The sequence below is a fragment of the Neoarius graeffei genome, chromosome 4 (assembly GCF_027579695.1).
Source record: "Neoarius graeffei isolate fNeoGra1 chromosome 4, fNeoGra1.pri, whole genome shotgun sequence".
Taxonomy (NCBI): Eukaryota; Metazoa; Chordata; class Actinopteri; order Siluriformes; family Ariidae; genus Neoarius; species Neoarius graeffei.
Window position 1 is genome coordinate 5,394,089 of NC_083572.1, and position 14,950 is coordinate 5,409,038.

Here is a 14,950-nt window from a genome sequence, read left to right on the forward strand (position 1 = left end):
CGTAACAATGGACCACAGTGACGCGTCGCATCCCCGCATCCTCCCTCCGTGCGCTTTGACCGTCACCGCCGCGACGTGACCGGGGAAGGGAAGGGGAGGGAGGAGAAAAGGAAGGAAGAAAGGACAAGAAGGAGGGAAAAAACCCATAGCAACATCATCACTAAAGAGAACGGGAGCGTGGCGCTGGAGGAATCAGTGATGTCTCTCTCGCCATGCCGCATCCCTCCGCATTCTCACTGCTGCTGCTGCTGCTGCTCAGCCAGGCCGCGGAGCTGAGGGGACTCGAGCACAATGCGGAGACGCCCTCGCGCAAAGACCGTCGGGAGGAGACGACGACCGCGCCTGCGGGTAACAATAACATCCTGTAATCACATCAGGATCTCCATCATCATCATCATCATCATCATGGCTTGTGTCCCCTCCCATCCATCCATCCATCCATCCATCCATCATCAAATACAGCGCACGTTTTGCTTTGATCTTTATCCAGAGTATAACTTAATGCATGCATGGTATCTGACAGATGAAGGAAAGCTGCATGTTAGACTGATATGATGATGTGATCTAATAATCCCACGCAGAGACTTGATCAGTTTACTGGAACAGAGCGGGTTCGGGTTTCATGTCTGCTCCAGTATTTGTGATGGATGCCTCTGTGAGCAACCCGAATAAGCACTGCATAATTCATCATCTCGCTTCACCACAGACCGCTTCGCAGAGACCGAGTCGGCTACAGACAGCGCCAGATCTCTCACCCGGGTTTAATTTTGTCACAGACTTCTACAGATTCCTCTCCCTTGTCTTCCTCCTTCTTGCCACAGCAGATAATGTCCCTCCATCTCTCTACCTTGGGTGGCAGGTCCTTCAGCACCATGGCCCCCAAGCTCCCTCCGTGACTGCTCTTCCCTTCCTTCCTTTCTTCAAATCTCATCTCGAAACCTTTCTGTTTCATGAACACTTCTCCTCCTCCACCACTGCATAAACTCGCCACTCTTTAGCGACTTTTTCCCCCCCTGTGTTGTTGCTTTCTTTGACCTATGTAAAGCAACCTTGAGTTTGAGAAAGGCACTATATACACTATCGTTCAAAAGTTTGGGGTCACCCAGACAATTTTGTGTTTTCCATGAAAAGTCACACTTTTATTTACCACCATAAGTTGTAAAATGAATAGAAAATATAGTCAAGACATTTTTCTGGCCATTTTGAGCATTTAATCGACCCCACAAATGTGATGCTCCAGAAACTCAATCTGCTCAAAGGAAGGTCAGTTTTATAGCTTCTCTAAAGAGCTCAACTGTTTTCAGCTGTGCTAACATGATTGTACAAGGGTTTTCTAATCATCCATTAGCCTTCTGAGGCAATGAGCAAACACATTGTACCATTAGAACACTGGAGTGAGAGTTGCTGGAAATGGGCCTCTATACACCTATGGAGATATTGCACCAAAAACCAGACATTTGCAGCTAGAATAGTCATTTACCACATTAGCAATGTATAGAGTGGATTTCTGATTAGTTTAAAGTGATCTTCATTGAAAAGAACAGTGCTTTTCTTTCAAAAATAAGGACATTTCGAAGTGACCCCAAACTTTTGAACGGTAGTGTAAATGTAACATTATTATCATCATCATCATCATCATCATCATCATCATCTGTCCTCCATATCTTTTTCTGTCACACTAGCTCTCCTCATATCCTCCTTCAACACATCCATAAATCTCATCTTTGGTCTTCCTCGCTCCTTCTACCTGGTAACTCCATCTCCAGTATTCTTTTCCCAATATGTCCTGGATCTCTCCTCTGTACGTGTCCAAACCATCTCAAGCTCACTTCTCTCACTTTGTCTCCAAGCCGTCCTACACGTCCCTCTAATATACCTACTCATTTCTAATCCTGTCCAACTTTGTCATTCCCAATGAGAATCTCAACATCTTCAGCCTCCTAACTGCACACCATCGCTGCTCTTACTACTTTCTTGTTCACTTTCTCTTTCACTCTTGCTGGCAACCTTGTGTCACAAATCCCTCCTGATGCTCTCCTCCATCCATTCCAACCTGCTTGCACTCACGCTCTTCTTCACTTCTCTTCTGCACTCGCCATTACTTTGTACAATTTGAGCTCCTCTACTGGGACCACCTCTATTCCTTGGTGCTCTACCATTCCACTGTCCTCACCCTCATTCACGCACATGTATTGCTCCTACTGACTTTCATTCCCCTTCTCTCTAGTGCATACCTCCATGTCTCTACAGCGGACGGACTACACACTGTTTAAAAAAAAAATCTTTGGTCGTGAGTTGAGATCTGGTTGTGGTCTTAGCAATCGTAGAAGTTTATTCCAAGCCACAGTGTGCAACATGGATCTAATAAACTTGGGTACAACGTCAATATCAAGCTTGACGTATGTAGATTGATATCGTATACGTACAACCCCGATTCCAAAAAAAAGTTGGGACAAAGTACAAATTGTAAATAAAAACGGAATGCGATAATTTACAAATCTCAAAAACTGATATTGTATTCACAATAGAACATAGACAACATATCAAATGTTAAAAGTGAGACATTTTGAAATTTCATGCCAAATATTGGCTCATTTGAAATTTCATGACAGCAACACATCTCAAAAAAGTTGGGACGGGGCAATAAGAGGCTGGAAAAGTTAAAGGTACAAAAAAGGAACAGCTGGAGGACCAAATTGCAACTCATTAGGTCAATTGGCAATAGGTCATTAACATGACTGGGTATAAAAAGAGCATCTTGGAGTGGCAGCGGCTCTCAGAAGTAAAGATGGGAAGAGGATCACCAGTCCCCCTAATTCTGCACCGACAAATAGTGGAGCGATATCAGAAAGGAGTTCGACAGTGTAAAATTGCAAAGAGTTTGAACATATCATCATCTACAGTGCATAATATCATCAAAAGATTCAGAGAATCTGGAAGAATCTCTGTGCGTAAGGGTCAAGGCCGGAAAACCATACTGGGTGCCCGTGATCTTCGGGCCCTTAGACGGCACTGCATCACATACAGGCATGCTTCTGTATTGGAAATCACAAAATGGGCTCAGGAATATTTCCAGAGAACATTATCTGTGAACACAATTCACCGTGCCATCCGCCGTTGCCAGCTAAAACTCTATACTTCAAAGAAGAAGCCGTATCTAAACATGATCCAGAAGCGCAGACGTCTTCTCTGGGCCAAGGCTCATTTAAAATGGACTGTGGCAAAGTGGAAAACTGTTCTGTGGTCAGACGAATCAAAATTTGAAGTTCTTTATGGAAATCAGGGACGCCGTGTCATTCGGACTAAAGAGGAGAAGGACGACCCGAGTTGTTATCAGCGCTCAGTTCAGAAGCCTGCATCTCTGATGGTATGGGGTTGCATTAGTGCGTGTGGCATGGGCAGCTTACACATCTGGAAAGACACCATCAATGCTGAAAGGTATATCCAGGTTCTAGAGCAACATATGCTCCCATCCAGACGACGTCTCTTTCAGGGAAGACCTTGCATTTTCCAACATGACAATGCCAAACCACATACTGCATCAATTACAGCATCATGGCTGCGTAGAAGAAGGGTCCGGGTACTGAACTGGCCAGGCTGCAGTCCAGATCTTTCACCCATAGAAAACATTTGGCGCATCATAAAACGGAAGATACGACAAAAAAGACCTAAGACAGTTGAGCAACTAGAATCCTACATTAGACAAGAATGGGTTAACATTCCTATCCCTAAACTTGAGCAACTTGTCTCCTCAGTCCCCAGACGTTTACAGACTGTTGTAAAGAGAAAAGGGGATGTCTCACAGTGGTAAACATGGCCTTGTCCCAACTTTTTTGAGGTGTGTTGTCATGAAATTTAAAATCACCTAATTTTTCTCTTTAAATGATACATTTTCTCAGTTTAAACATTTGATGTGTCATCTATGTTCCATTCTGAATAAAATATGGAGTTTTGAAAATTCCACATCATTGCATTCCGTTTTTATTTACAATTTGTACTTTGTCCCAACTTTTTTGGAATCAGGGTTGTATGTACAATGATAACATCTATCGAATTGTAGGTGACAATGCAAGTCGATATCCAAGGATAAAACGTCAGTGTGTATCATCCGTCTGCGCTGCACTGGTAACAAACAGTGAAGTGAAGCCTTTGGGTTTGGCGCCAGTGTCGCGTTGATCAGTGCATCATTTCATGCTGCATTCCTATTGGTTGGTTTGGTTAGTACATGTAGTTGTAACAGCAGTCACGCTGAGATGTTCATCGTAAATTTCTGACAATTTTGTTCCAGACGATCTTGGGTCAAAAGACCGTGACAACACAATGCGATGTTGGACCACCATTTTGGAGCCATGACCAAAGATATTGGCATGTTTCTTTCACATTGGTCATCTTTTCTCTGGGATGAGCCAAAATCAGCATTATATGCGCCGTTACGACATGTTATAAAGGTCATGAGTTGAGACCAGAACATGATCTCAGAATGTATAATGTGACATGGTCACGATTTTAGTTTTTACAGCCGCTGCAACCAAAGACAGCCAACAACACAAAACTTTGATTAAAATCTCTGAACGCTACTACGATTCCTGTCTAAAATCCACCAATTGGAAGGTGGGACAAGATGATCCCGAACTCACGGGACAGCTACAAATATGGTAGCGGTGACGGCGGCAACGGTGAAATGTAAACGAAACAAATGTGATTTAAAAGAAGAGCATTTTGTTTAATTACATCAGGGTCTGATCACTGTTATGTCATGACATGGCAAGAAAGCAAGGATGAACTCCAGCTTTCAGGTGTGTAGCTAGCTCATCAGAACGCAAACGTTTATTTACTTTGATGAAAACGTGAATGTATTTCATGTCTTCCAGTCAAAGAGATGCAAACAGTATGGAAGGATGTAGTCGTTTCCTGTAATTGTAGGTCTAGGAAGTTGTTCATCGTATAATCTGATATGAAGAACATGTTATCGGAACGTCTCTATTAGAATCCTTATCGAGATCATTTCATACAGTGTGACAAGTAGCACGCATAATGTTAGTAGTTTAGTGCCATTAGGACCAAAGACGGGCAACAATGACGACATTCTGTCCGTGTGAGAAGACTTGGATTAAAATTCCAGTGTGAGGACGATGATGAGTAAGATGACGGGAAACTCGCAGGACAATTACAAACTACATAAGCAAACCACACTGTGTGACAAAGTAATAATCTTTAAAAGACTGCTGTAATTTCAGTCAGAAAGTTCGTATTATACAAGTGTGTTTTGGTGTACATTACATGGGAAGCCATGGCCAAAAGGTTGCCGGTTCGATTCCCTGGAGCAGCGGGAATGGCTGAAATGCCCTTGAGCAAGGCACCTAACCCCTTACTGCTCCTCAGCGTGCTCTGGGTATGTTGTATGTCGCTCTGGATAAGAGCGTCTACTAAAATTTCTGTAATGTAATAACGTTCCACTGCTGTTGAATTCTCCAGTCTGATTGGTGAGAATTTATTGATGAATTTCCTCCAACAGTGAGTCTGACCGTAGTGTGGCACACTATAGTAACAAATTAGACATGCATTTTTAAAAACACTGTAATAACTAACATCAAAGTCCCTCTCACACCAGAATCTGGTCTTCCCAGGCAGTCTCCTGTCCCGGTACTAACCAGCTCTTTAAGGCGTATGGGTGCGGCGCCAATCTCCGTTTCCACAGCCCTCGGCCTCTCACCTATACCGCTAGGGTTACAGTGGGGGCGGGTCCTCTGGTAATTGCAAGAGTTTGACTCCCCATTCACATCTGTATTGCAGCGTGCCTCACCAGACGGTAGTAGGTACCATTTTTATGATGGTCTTTGGTATGACCCGACTGCGAGTAAAACTTGCGATCTCCCAGTCGAGAGGCGGACCCGCTAACCACTAGGCCAACTCGCGGTCAATTACTAACATGATGATCATTATTTTCTGTCAGGAGACGTTCATCATGTATGGAAGGAGTCTCCAGTGTCAGTACTCTTTAAAAGTCAGAAGTAAAGCTTTAACTTTTATGCTTTCAGAGAAAGTGATGGAATGCCTGTTTATAAGCGAGAACAGGAACGTTAGCTTGTTTCGCAGATTGAACGGAATTATAAAACAGGTAAAAATATAACAGTGCTCTTTAATAAAAAAAATGGCAGACTTGGACACAAACCACACTTTGTGATTTTTAGTAATATGAGAAACTGCCTTCTTATAGCTAACGTAAGTAACACAGTAGATAACATGAACTAACTCAACGGAAAAAAAAGTACGTCGTGTTGTTCTTTAATTAAAAAAAAGTTTGTTTTTTGTGCAGGCAAATTGCTGTAATGAAAACTGCAAAAATAAAACTCCATTGTTGATTTGATTATTTTCCAATAACAGCACACCCTACACCCTGTTGCATTTTATTCTTTACACGTTGCACTGTTGACATTTTGCTCCGCAAATATGAGTCAGATTTTCTGATCTCATCTCATTATCTCTAGCCGCTTTATCCTGTTCTACAGGGTCGCAGGCGAGCTGGATCCTATCCCAGCTGACTACGGGCGAAAGGCGGGGTACACCCTGGACAAGTCGCCAGGTCATCACAGGGCTGACACATAGACACAGACAACCATTCACACTCACATTCACACCTACCATGCAGGTTAGGTTAGGTTAACTGGTGATTTTCTGATCTACAGAATCTATATAGTATAGAATTGTAACAGGCTGATTTTATATAGATCATACACACACATTCATTGGCCACTTTAATAGGAACTTGTTGATTCTAAGGTTCTTGTTCTTGGCTGCAGGAGTGAAACCCAATGTGGTCTTCTGCTGTTGCATGCTGAGATGCTTTTCTGCTCACCACGGTTGTAAAGAGTTGCTATGAGTTACTATATCCTTCCTGGCAAAAAAGCTCGAACCACCTCACATCTGTCCATTTTCTGATCTCTGACCCTCTCTTATCAACAAGGCGTTTGTTTCCACCCGCAGAACTGTCGCTCATTCATTCACTTGATGTTTTTTGCACCATTCTGTGTAAACTCTAGAGACTGTTGTTTGTGTGTGCAAACCCCAGGAGATCAGCAGTTTCTGAAATCCTCAAACCAGCAGTCCGTCTGGCTCAAACAAAACACCCATGCCACAGTGAAAGAAAGTCACAGTTTGAGATCACAGCTTTTGCCAATTCTGATGCTCGAACACTGTGAACATTAACCGAAGCTCTTGAGGTGATTTGTATCTGCGCGATTTGAAGCATCGTGCTGCTGTCAAGAGTTCGGCTTGCATTTCCTAATAAAGTGGCCAGTGAGGGTCTACTTTACTGAAAGTCTGGCTTTACGCATTAATCCTATCTCCAGTATTTTTAATTTAATTTCATGAGGAAAGGCACCATCCATACTCGCCATGCTCAGTTAATGGTTACGTTACTCCAAAATGAACAGAAAGAACGTAATTCCTGAACGTTCTGCCTCGGCTGTGGCTTTCCGCTCTTCTTGCTCACGTACAGTGCACACAGTCGGCACTTTGATCTATTTTTAAGTGTCTCTGGCAGAGACGTGGGTGTCTTTCTCATTATTATTTCATGGTGACGATAAGGTTAAAACAGGATCCTGGGCGCCGTTAATAAACAACAATTACAAATCGCTGTGAAATACTCAAATGCTTTAAAAAGTTTTTATTCGTATTTGGTTCTTTTTAATTAAGCAGGAAGAGACGAATGAGAGACAGTGAGGGCAGAAACTGCGCTGTTTCCAAATCAACCAGAACTCACCTTCTGTAAAGTGAATACATATTCACCAAGCTCTGGTTTTCTGAAATTACACCAAACTGAAAGTGCCCCGACCTCTGCTCTCTTTTCTCTCCTCTAGAGCTGTTTTCATCTCTGACGCTGAAGGTATGGGTGAAGGATGCATCCAGTCAGCGGTACCTGAGTGGCGCCGTGGTCCGGGTGTTTGTGAACGGATCTCTGATAGAATCGAGCCAAACTGAGCAGAATGGAGAAGTGCTTCTGACTGTACCCTACCAGCTGGGGGTCACCCTCACGCTGGTGGCTAGCATGGAGGCCTATGTGCCCAGTCAGCTGCCTTGGAAGACCACCAAGATGCCCAGTGAGTCTGCTGCATTCATCCTTCCCACCTGGAGTTTCAGAAATTCTTATCTCCGGTGAAAATATCTGGCGTGTTATTTTAAAACCACAGCACTGCTGAACTCTGGATTCTGATTGGTCAGGTGTTGATTAATTTTCTATCACAGGTAGTGCGGCTGCAAATCGCAGGTTTATATTAAAAGCGCAGGAAAGGACAGACTTGGAAGGAATATTTGCTGATATGGTGACGTTTCCTCCTGTTTATTTAGCATTTATGGAAGGATTCTCCAGTGTCAATACTCTGTAAAAGTCAGAAGTAATCTTTAATTCTTAAGTTTTCAGGACAGACGAGTTTATGCTTTAAGAGAAAGTGACGTACAGTAATGACTTTGTATCTGCTGCAACACAACTGATAACTTCTTTCACTTATGGAACGTAATTGTAAACAGGTTAAAAAGTACGTGTCATTCTTTTTAGAGCTTATCCTTGATGCAAAAGCGACTTTTCTGGCTTTCAAACAAAAGATTTTACTGTATATGCGTCAGTCTGGTTCCCCTGTTGTGTCATTTTCCGACCGTATTTTGACTTGGATGTTCATCCGAGCAGCAGCAATATAATTTAGAACATCGTGGAAGTTTATGAACTGACCTGATACAATTTCTACATGTCGTCTTCCAGTATTTTCTGCTGTTACGATGTCCCTGGTCCCACAAACCCAAGGCAACATCTGGCTTTTCGAAGACACTGTGTTAATAACTCGAAAAACATCTGGTGAGCACATACATGCCAAATCTGTGTATTTTGAGTCATCTTGTATAAATCAACTTTTTTTTTTTTTACCAGATAAAAAAACAGAATTGGAGTAGAGATGTTTCTCAGTCTTTCCCAATAAAAAAAAACCCATATCAGCTAACGTAATAAAATATGTAGCATGTGCCAAATTCTGTACATTTGTTCAACAAATATAGGCCGAGTCAGTGCTCAAATGATTTAGGGCCATTACAGGACTAAAGGCCTCTGCATGCTCTTGAGACAAGGCTTTCGCAGATAGCTTTTCGCAGACAGTTGTAATTTATCGTTGAGCGGGGAGTAATAGGCGTGCGTGATGTTATTCACCGCCACAACGCAAGGGGGCGCGAAGTCGTGAAATCGCTAGGAGTAGTTGGTGGGTGTGGTTAGTGGAGTGTTTATCCTCCGGTTACTTATAATGACTAGAACTGGAGTCGTATAGATGTACGTACTTCCTCACTTCCTCAATCAACCGCTCTTTGTGCTGCTCCATCTTCGCTCGTGTTTTTAAAAATGGCGGTCGTGAAAACAAACCAAGCCGGGAAAGTAGGGAAGCAGAAGTGCGTGTACAGCGGATGTAGAGTGGACCAATCAGAGCCCTCTTGTCTGCGACGCTGTCTGCGAGGCTTCTGCGGTGGTCACAATTTTTGGGAGGTGCGCGCAGAGCGTCTGCGAAGGTGGGGGGGCTACGCAGACGCCATCTGCGAGGACTGCGTTGTCAGCATAAATTGGCCTTTAGAGTTGGATGCAAAAAAGTTTGCAACCTCATAGGTTTTGGGTGAAAAAAAGAAAAATGCATTTCACTCGTACAATTTACCTTCCAAAAATTGGAATTCCAAGATGTTCAAGCCAGAACGTCGAGGGCGTAGTCGCTCATCTGGCCTGCCATCGAAACAACCATGACGACCAAAACATCGAACAGAACTGAAATGTGACGATGTAAGAGAGGACCGACCTCCACGACAAACTGTTTACAACAGGAACATCAACACAGGACTAAATTTTGTTCCCTGAGGCAAGATCGACCCAAAACATCGATCAGAACTGAATTCGCATGATAAATGAGAGGAGATACAATTCTAGTCAGAAGAAAATGTGTTCAGTTGACCTAATTACTAATTTGTTAGCAAAAAAATAAAAAATTTGACAATACAATGACCAACTTTCGTGCAGAAGGTCGAGTTCTTTCAAGTAAAACAATCAGAACTGAAATCCACTTGAGAACTGAATGAGGGAGGAGATATGATTTAACTGAAAATAAACAAAGTTGTAAAATAGTTTACAATAGGAAAAAATCAACAAACAAACGAGTTTTGTTCCTCGAGGGAAGATCGACTCAAAACATCGATCAGAACTGGAATCGGATGAGCAATGAGAGAGGAGATACAATTCTAATGAGAGGCCTGGGAAATTCGTTAATTTGGCCGAATTAGTAACTCATTAGCAAAAAATTGGCAAAACAACGACCAAGTTTTGTGTGGAGTGATGAGTTCTTTCAAACAAAACAATCAGAATAGAAATCCGTGGAGAACTGACGGAGGAGATACGACTTAACTGACGGATGCAACGCCATGGCAACAGCTCATCGGCCTTATAGCCAGCCAAGCTAATGAAATGAAGGTGCATCCTGCAAAAGTACAATAATGCCAAGATGGATAGATAGGAGATGGATGACCATGAAAAAAATTAACAAACTTTGCTGTTAATATCTCTGTGTACACCATTTGACCCTTTTTGTACTTGTATTGTAATAAACATTTTCTTATAAATATTTTACAATTTACTAAAATACAACATATTTACTGTATTATTTCTTCTGCAGACGTATCATCGCAACCCATCATCCAATTCCCCAAGAGCCTCCTCTTGCTCCCAGAGAATGCCACCATCTCCGCGGTAACCGCTTATCTGACGGTTCCAGCTCCGCCTCCGGAGAAAGAAGGTCATTTCTGTACCATGGGGGTCTTCAACAGCAAAGGAGGTACAGAGCAGAGCGAGCAGTCGACCTGCAGAGCACTCATGAATAAATGTTAATGACCATGGAGACAGGAATCGCTGATATTCCGAGATCCTTCAGGCCAGATGTTACTTACTGAACAAATACGTGTTATGACATTATGAAGAGCTGGCCATTCATCAATTTGGAAAGTACCTTGGGCGAACACTTCGGTTTAAATACTTGATCATGTACTCTGTGTTTAATGAATTCACTCATGGCCAGGGCAGGTCATTAATCATCACTACATCTATCTGTTGTACAAGCCCCGTGTTTTATTGATTATTTGATTTAACAGTGTGTCAGGTCTGCTGATATATGGATACATTAATGTAAACATCTGGATTATACGTACCTCTGGTGCTGTTGAACCTCGGTTCAGCAGTGTTGCGAGTGAAATACGTTGCCTTCCTTTCTCTCTGGTCACTATGTTGGCATTCATAAATTACGCTGCATTTTCCTGACGTTTCAGGATACATGAGCGTGAAATTGAGCCCTGTGGTAGTGCTGAGTTCTCAACTGCTGTCCGACGGGAAAGAGATTGACATCAAAGGGCCAATTCAGCTCACTGTACCTTTACCGTACCACACCCATCTCCGAGCCTCCGACTCCCTGCCTGCTTGGACCTTTGACATGACCACAGGTTGGCGAGGAGCATTCAGAGAAAATATAAAATACTGTCGTAGTATATTCCTTCATTGTTCTTGTTTCCTTTATCCAAAACGTTTACAAACGTTTGGCTCACTGAGGCTAAGAATTATTTTTGATTGAACATATTCTTTGGCTCCAGGTACGTGGGTGAACAAGGGTATCGGCTCTGTTAGGATGGAAAGAAATGGTCTGGTCTGGACCTATGTGGCTCCTCATCTTGGCAACTGGATCGCAGCACCATCTCCAACATCTAATGGTATGAAGATTATGTATTCCCAGATGATACACAAACTTCAGCACAATGTATGCAATTTACATCTCAATAAAGTAACGACCGGCCTGTTTGCTGATCTGGAACACATTGCCATAATGTTTTTCTGATAATCTGCTCTAGCCCATGATTGATTGGTATAACCTATCTTTTCGGGGGCTTATTGTTACCTCGTTTGGATAATAATTTTGGATTACAACTGAGACAGGATCCAGCTGAGCAGTTGTGGGGTTAAAGGCTTTGCTCAGACACCCAAAAGTGGCAGCTTGACAATGCCGAAATTTGAACTCATTACTGTTAGCCGTGGCCTAATGGTGAGAGAAGTAACTTTGGGACCAAAAGGTTGCCAGTTTGAGTCCCTAGACCAGCAGAAATGGCTGAAGTGCCCTTGAGCAAGGCATCTAACCCCCAACTGCTCCCCAGGCAGCTCTGGGTATGTCGTACGTCACTCTGGATAAAAGCGTCCGCTAATAAATGCCATGAATGTAATCCAATCAGTAGCTAAACATTTCAACTTGTGTTAGCCTTAACAGTGTCACTGTAGCAGATGGGACATATGTTTTTCGAAAAGAATATTACATCAGTGAAACATAATTTGCATTGGCTACCTAGGGTGTGCTATCTGGTTTGGTTTATATGTACTCTGAAACCAAGACACACCAATTTCCATAAAGTTCACGACCCATTCATGTTTTGCTTTGAAGCAGAAATGTATAAATCACCCATTATACTTTACACTCCAAGGCCTGAAGTGTAACAAGATTTCTGTTTGTGAAAATCTAGGTTACATGGGACATGCAACTTCAATGGATTTCATCTCATACCATACATACCTTCTTGTGGGCATCTTGGGCGGGACTCTTGTGATCATCATTGGATTTTTATCTGTGATTTTATGTCACTGCAGGTAAAAGCTCTTAATAATATCATTATCTGGGTTAGCACTCAACTTTTGTCGTTAAATCTGGATATCTGGACTTTCCAAAAATGGTACGAGATGTTTTTTTTTCCGCTGTTTGCTTTACAGAGAGTTGAGCCACGAGACTGAAAGAAAAAGATGGAACTCCACTAGACTGTCGATCATCAAGAAAGACCAGACCACATCTACCAGCTCAGATGAAGTCCATGAGCCCTTGTACAATAATGGAGACCATAATGGAGATAGGTCTTACTCAATAGCCGCAAGAGGTGCAGGTGTCTCCGCGTCGCCTCGACATCAAGCCAACTATAACATCTATGTCGATAATGTTTGCCGACCAGCAGGCAACCTATACGAGAACATCGGAACTACAGGCCTAGAGAACCTCAGAGTTGCAGTACCAAACTTGTATGTTAACAGTGATGAAGTAGCAAAGCTTAGAGAGATGTCTGAAAAGAGCGCCTCACGGCAAGCTCCTGGAGATAATTCAGCATATCGAGACAAGCTGTTCCACATCTACAACCAACCTGTGGCTATTGTCCAAGCTCCAGAGCATTTCCCTGCCCAGGGACAAGCAGAGTCCACCGGAAACAGATGCGCCACCTTTCCCCGGAATGGCATGGAGCATGGAGCACAGACTGAGCGAAACCTGAAAGACAGTTTCACCCAGACACTGCCAAAAGTCCCACAACAAGACAACAACGTGCAGCCCGCTCTAGAAGGTCCACAGACCTCCACCGCCAACCCAGGAATCTGGGGGCGCTATAGTCACTTGCTCGAGTCTGTCTCTGTCCCAGGGACCCTTAACGAGGCAGCTGGAATGGGTCCTTTCCATGGTGAGCTACAGGGAATTTCTGAGCAGACCTTGCTGGAGCTTTCCAAAGCCAAGCCTTCTCCACTTCCTCCTCGGGCATGGTTTGTGTCTTTGGATGGTAAGCCAGCAGCCCAAGTACGCCACTCTGTAATCGAACTCCAAGGAAGGCACCGGCCAGGCAGCAGCAATGACACAAGCCTGGACTCTGGGGTGGACATGAACGAACTGCAGCAGTTAGTACGAAAGAGCGATCAGGAAGGACCCTCAATCACCAACATGCCCAAAGTAGCAAGGGGTCGTGGCCATGAGGAACAGGACTTGAGTAGTAGTGAAATCGGTAGTCCTGAAGATACATCTCTGAGGAACACATTGGAGGGCAGCAGTGCAGCTATCCCCAACATCCCAGAGGATCATGATGCTGGTGACACATCCAGCGAGTCCAGATCCACCCCACCACCCAGGAGACTGCGCAAGGTACGGGACAAAAGGCCTGACAAGAAAACGACTCGACATGTGAGGGAGGAAAGGGCGCAATCAAAACGTTAGATGAATCTACTCCATGCGCCGAGCTTTGGGGTCTGCCAAATATTTCTGGTTTTCATCAACCTGCCTTATTGTACTGTTATCGGGAGACATGCCACACAAAGATGGCCTGGCTTAACCTTTGGAGCGTAGCTTTTTTTAAAATGAATTTCTGTAGTGGTGTTTGCAAGTTTTCTGTGTCCAGCTACTGCCCATCCATGACATCAAACCACTGCTTCACATCTCACTCCTGTACAAGTCAGTGTCGTGTTTGTACAAAGTCTTCTGTTTACAAGAGTGCACTGCAATCCCATGAATTCAGTTCCATTCTTTTTCCACTGTGAGCACAATGCCTGTACCTACAAAGCTATTTTTAACCCGATAATGAGTCTGAATACTCCAGGGAATGTTTGGAACAGGATGACAGTTTGCTTGAGGCCACTTCCTTTTTATTGTAAATTCAGGTGTAGATATGTGAAGTAAGCAAGAACTGCCACCAGAGTGCCAATAGTAGTGATAAAAATAAAACCCTATAAAAATTTGTCATCTGGAATACAAAGATATCAGAAATGTTGTGAGACAACAAGGAATGTCAAGTATATAACCTGTACATGAACCCTATTCTGGCATTCAGGAAAAAATATCAATTCTAATTTTTAAAAAAAATATAATTATTTGTCTAGCACTTAAAAGTTGTTCAAATTTCTCATATTTGCATGCTGTTTTTTTATTTTTAAAGACTTTACATTCAAGAATGTAGCAACAAACATCAGGATTTTGCCTCGGGTCTTGTTTTACCAAGGCTTTAGCCCTGAATACACCAACGCTGTATTATTTCACAGCCATCGATAAAGCAAACAATGATGTTTTGTGCAATTTTTTTTTGTGGACAATAGAATTGTATGACTGAT

At 43.1% G+C, this 14,950-nt stretch overlaps 1 protein-coding gene across 1 annotated transcript; it reads left to right on the forward strand.

The window, feature by feature from the left end:
• Positions 1-212: 212 nt before the first annotated feature.
• Positions 213-14,138, forward strand: fam171b (family with sequence similarity 171 member B). The gene is made up of 8 exons (XM_060918099.1): positions 213-348; positions 7,860-8,099; positions 8,756-8,848; positions 10,689-10,845; positions 11,327-11,505; positions 11,653-11,769; positions 12,568-12,691; positions 12,812-14,138. Exons 1-8 carry the CDS (start codon positions 213-215, stop codon positions 14,061-14,063), a joined length of 2,298 nt encoding a protein of 765 aa, XP_060774082.1. The 3' UTR covers positions 14,064-14,138.
• Positions 14,139-14,950: the final 812 nt, after the last annotated feature.

Excerpts from the sequence above, each read along its gene's own strand:
- fam171b (XM_060918099.1), top strand. The coding sequence starts at position 213 with ATGCCGCATCCCTCCGCATTCTCACTGCTGCTGCTGCTGCTGCTCAGC. Across the intron at positions 8,849-10,688 it reads AATAACTCGAAAAACATCTG|ACGTATCATCGCAACCCATC; the intron begins GTGAGCACATAC and ends TTTCTTCTGCAG. Across the intron at positions 11,506-11,652 it reads GACCTTTGACATGACCACAG|GTACGTGGGTGAACAAGGGT; the intron begins GTTGGCGAGGAG and ends CTTTGGCTCCAG.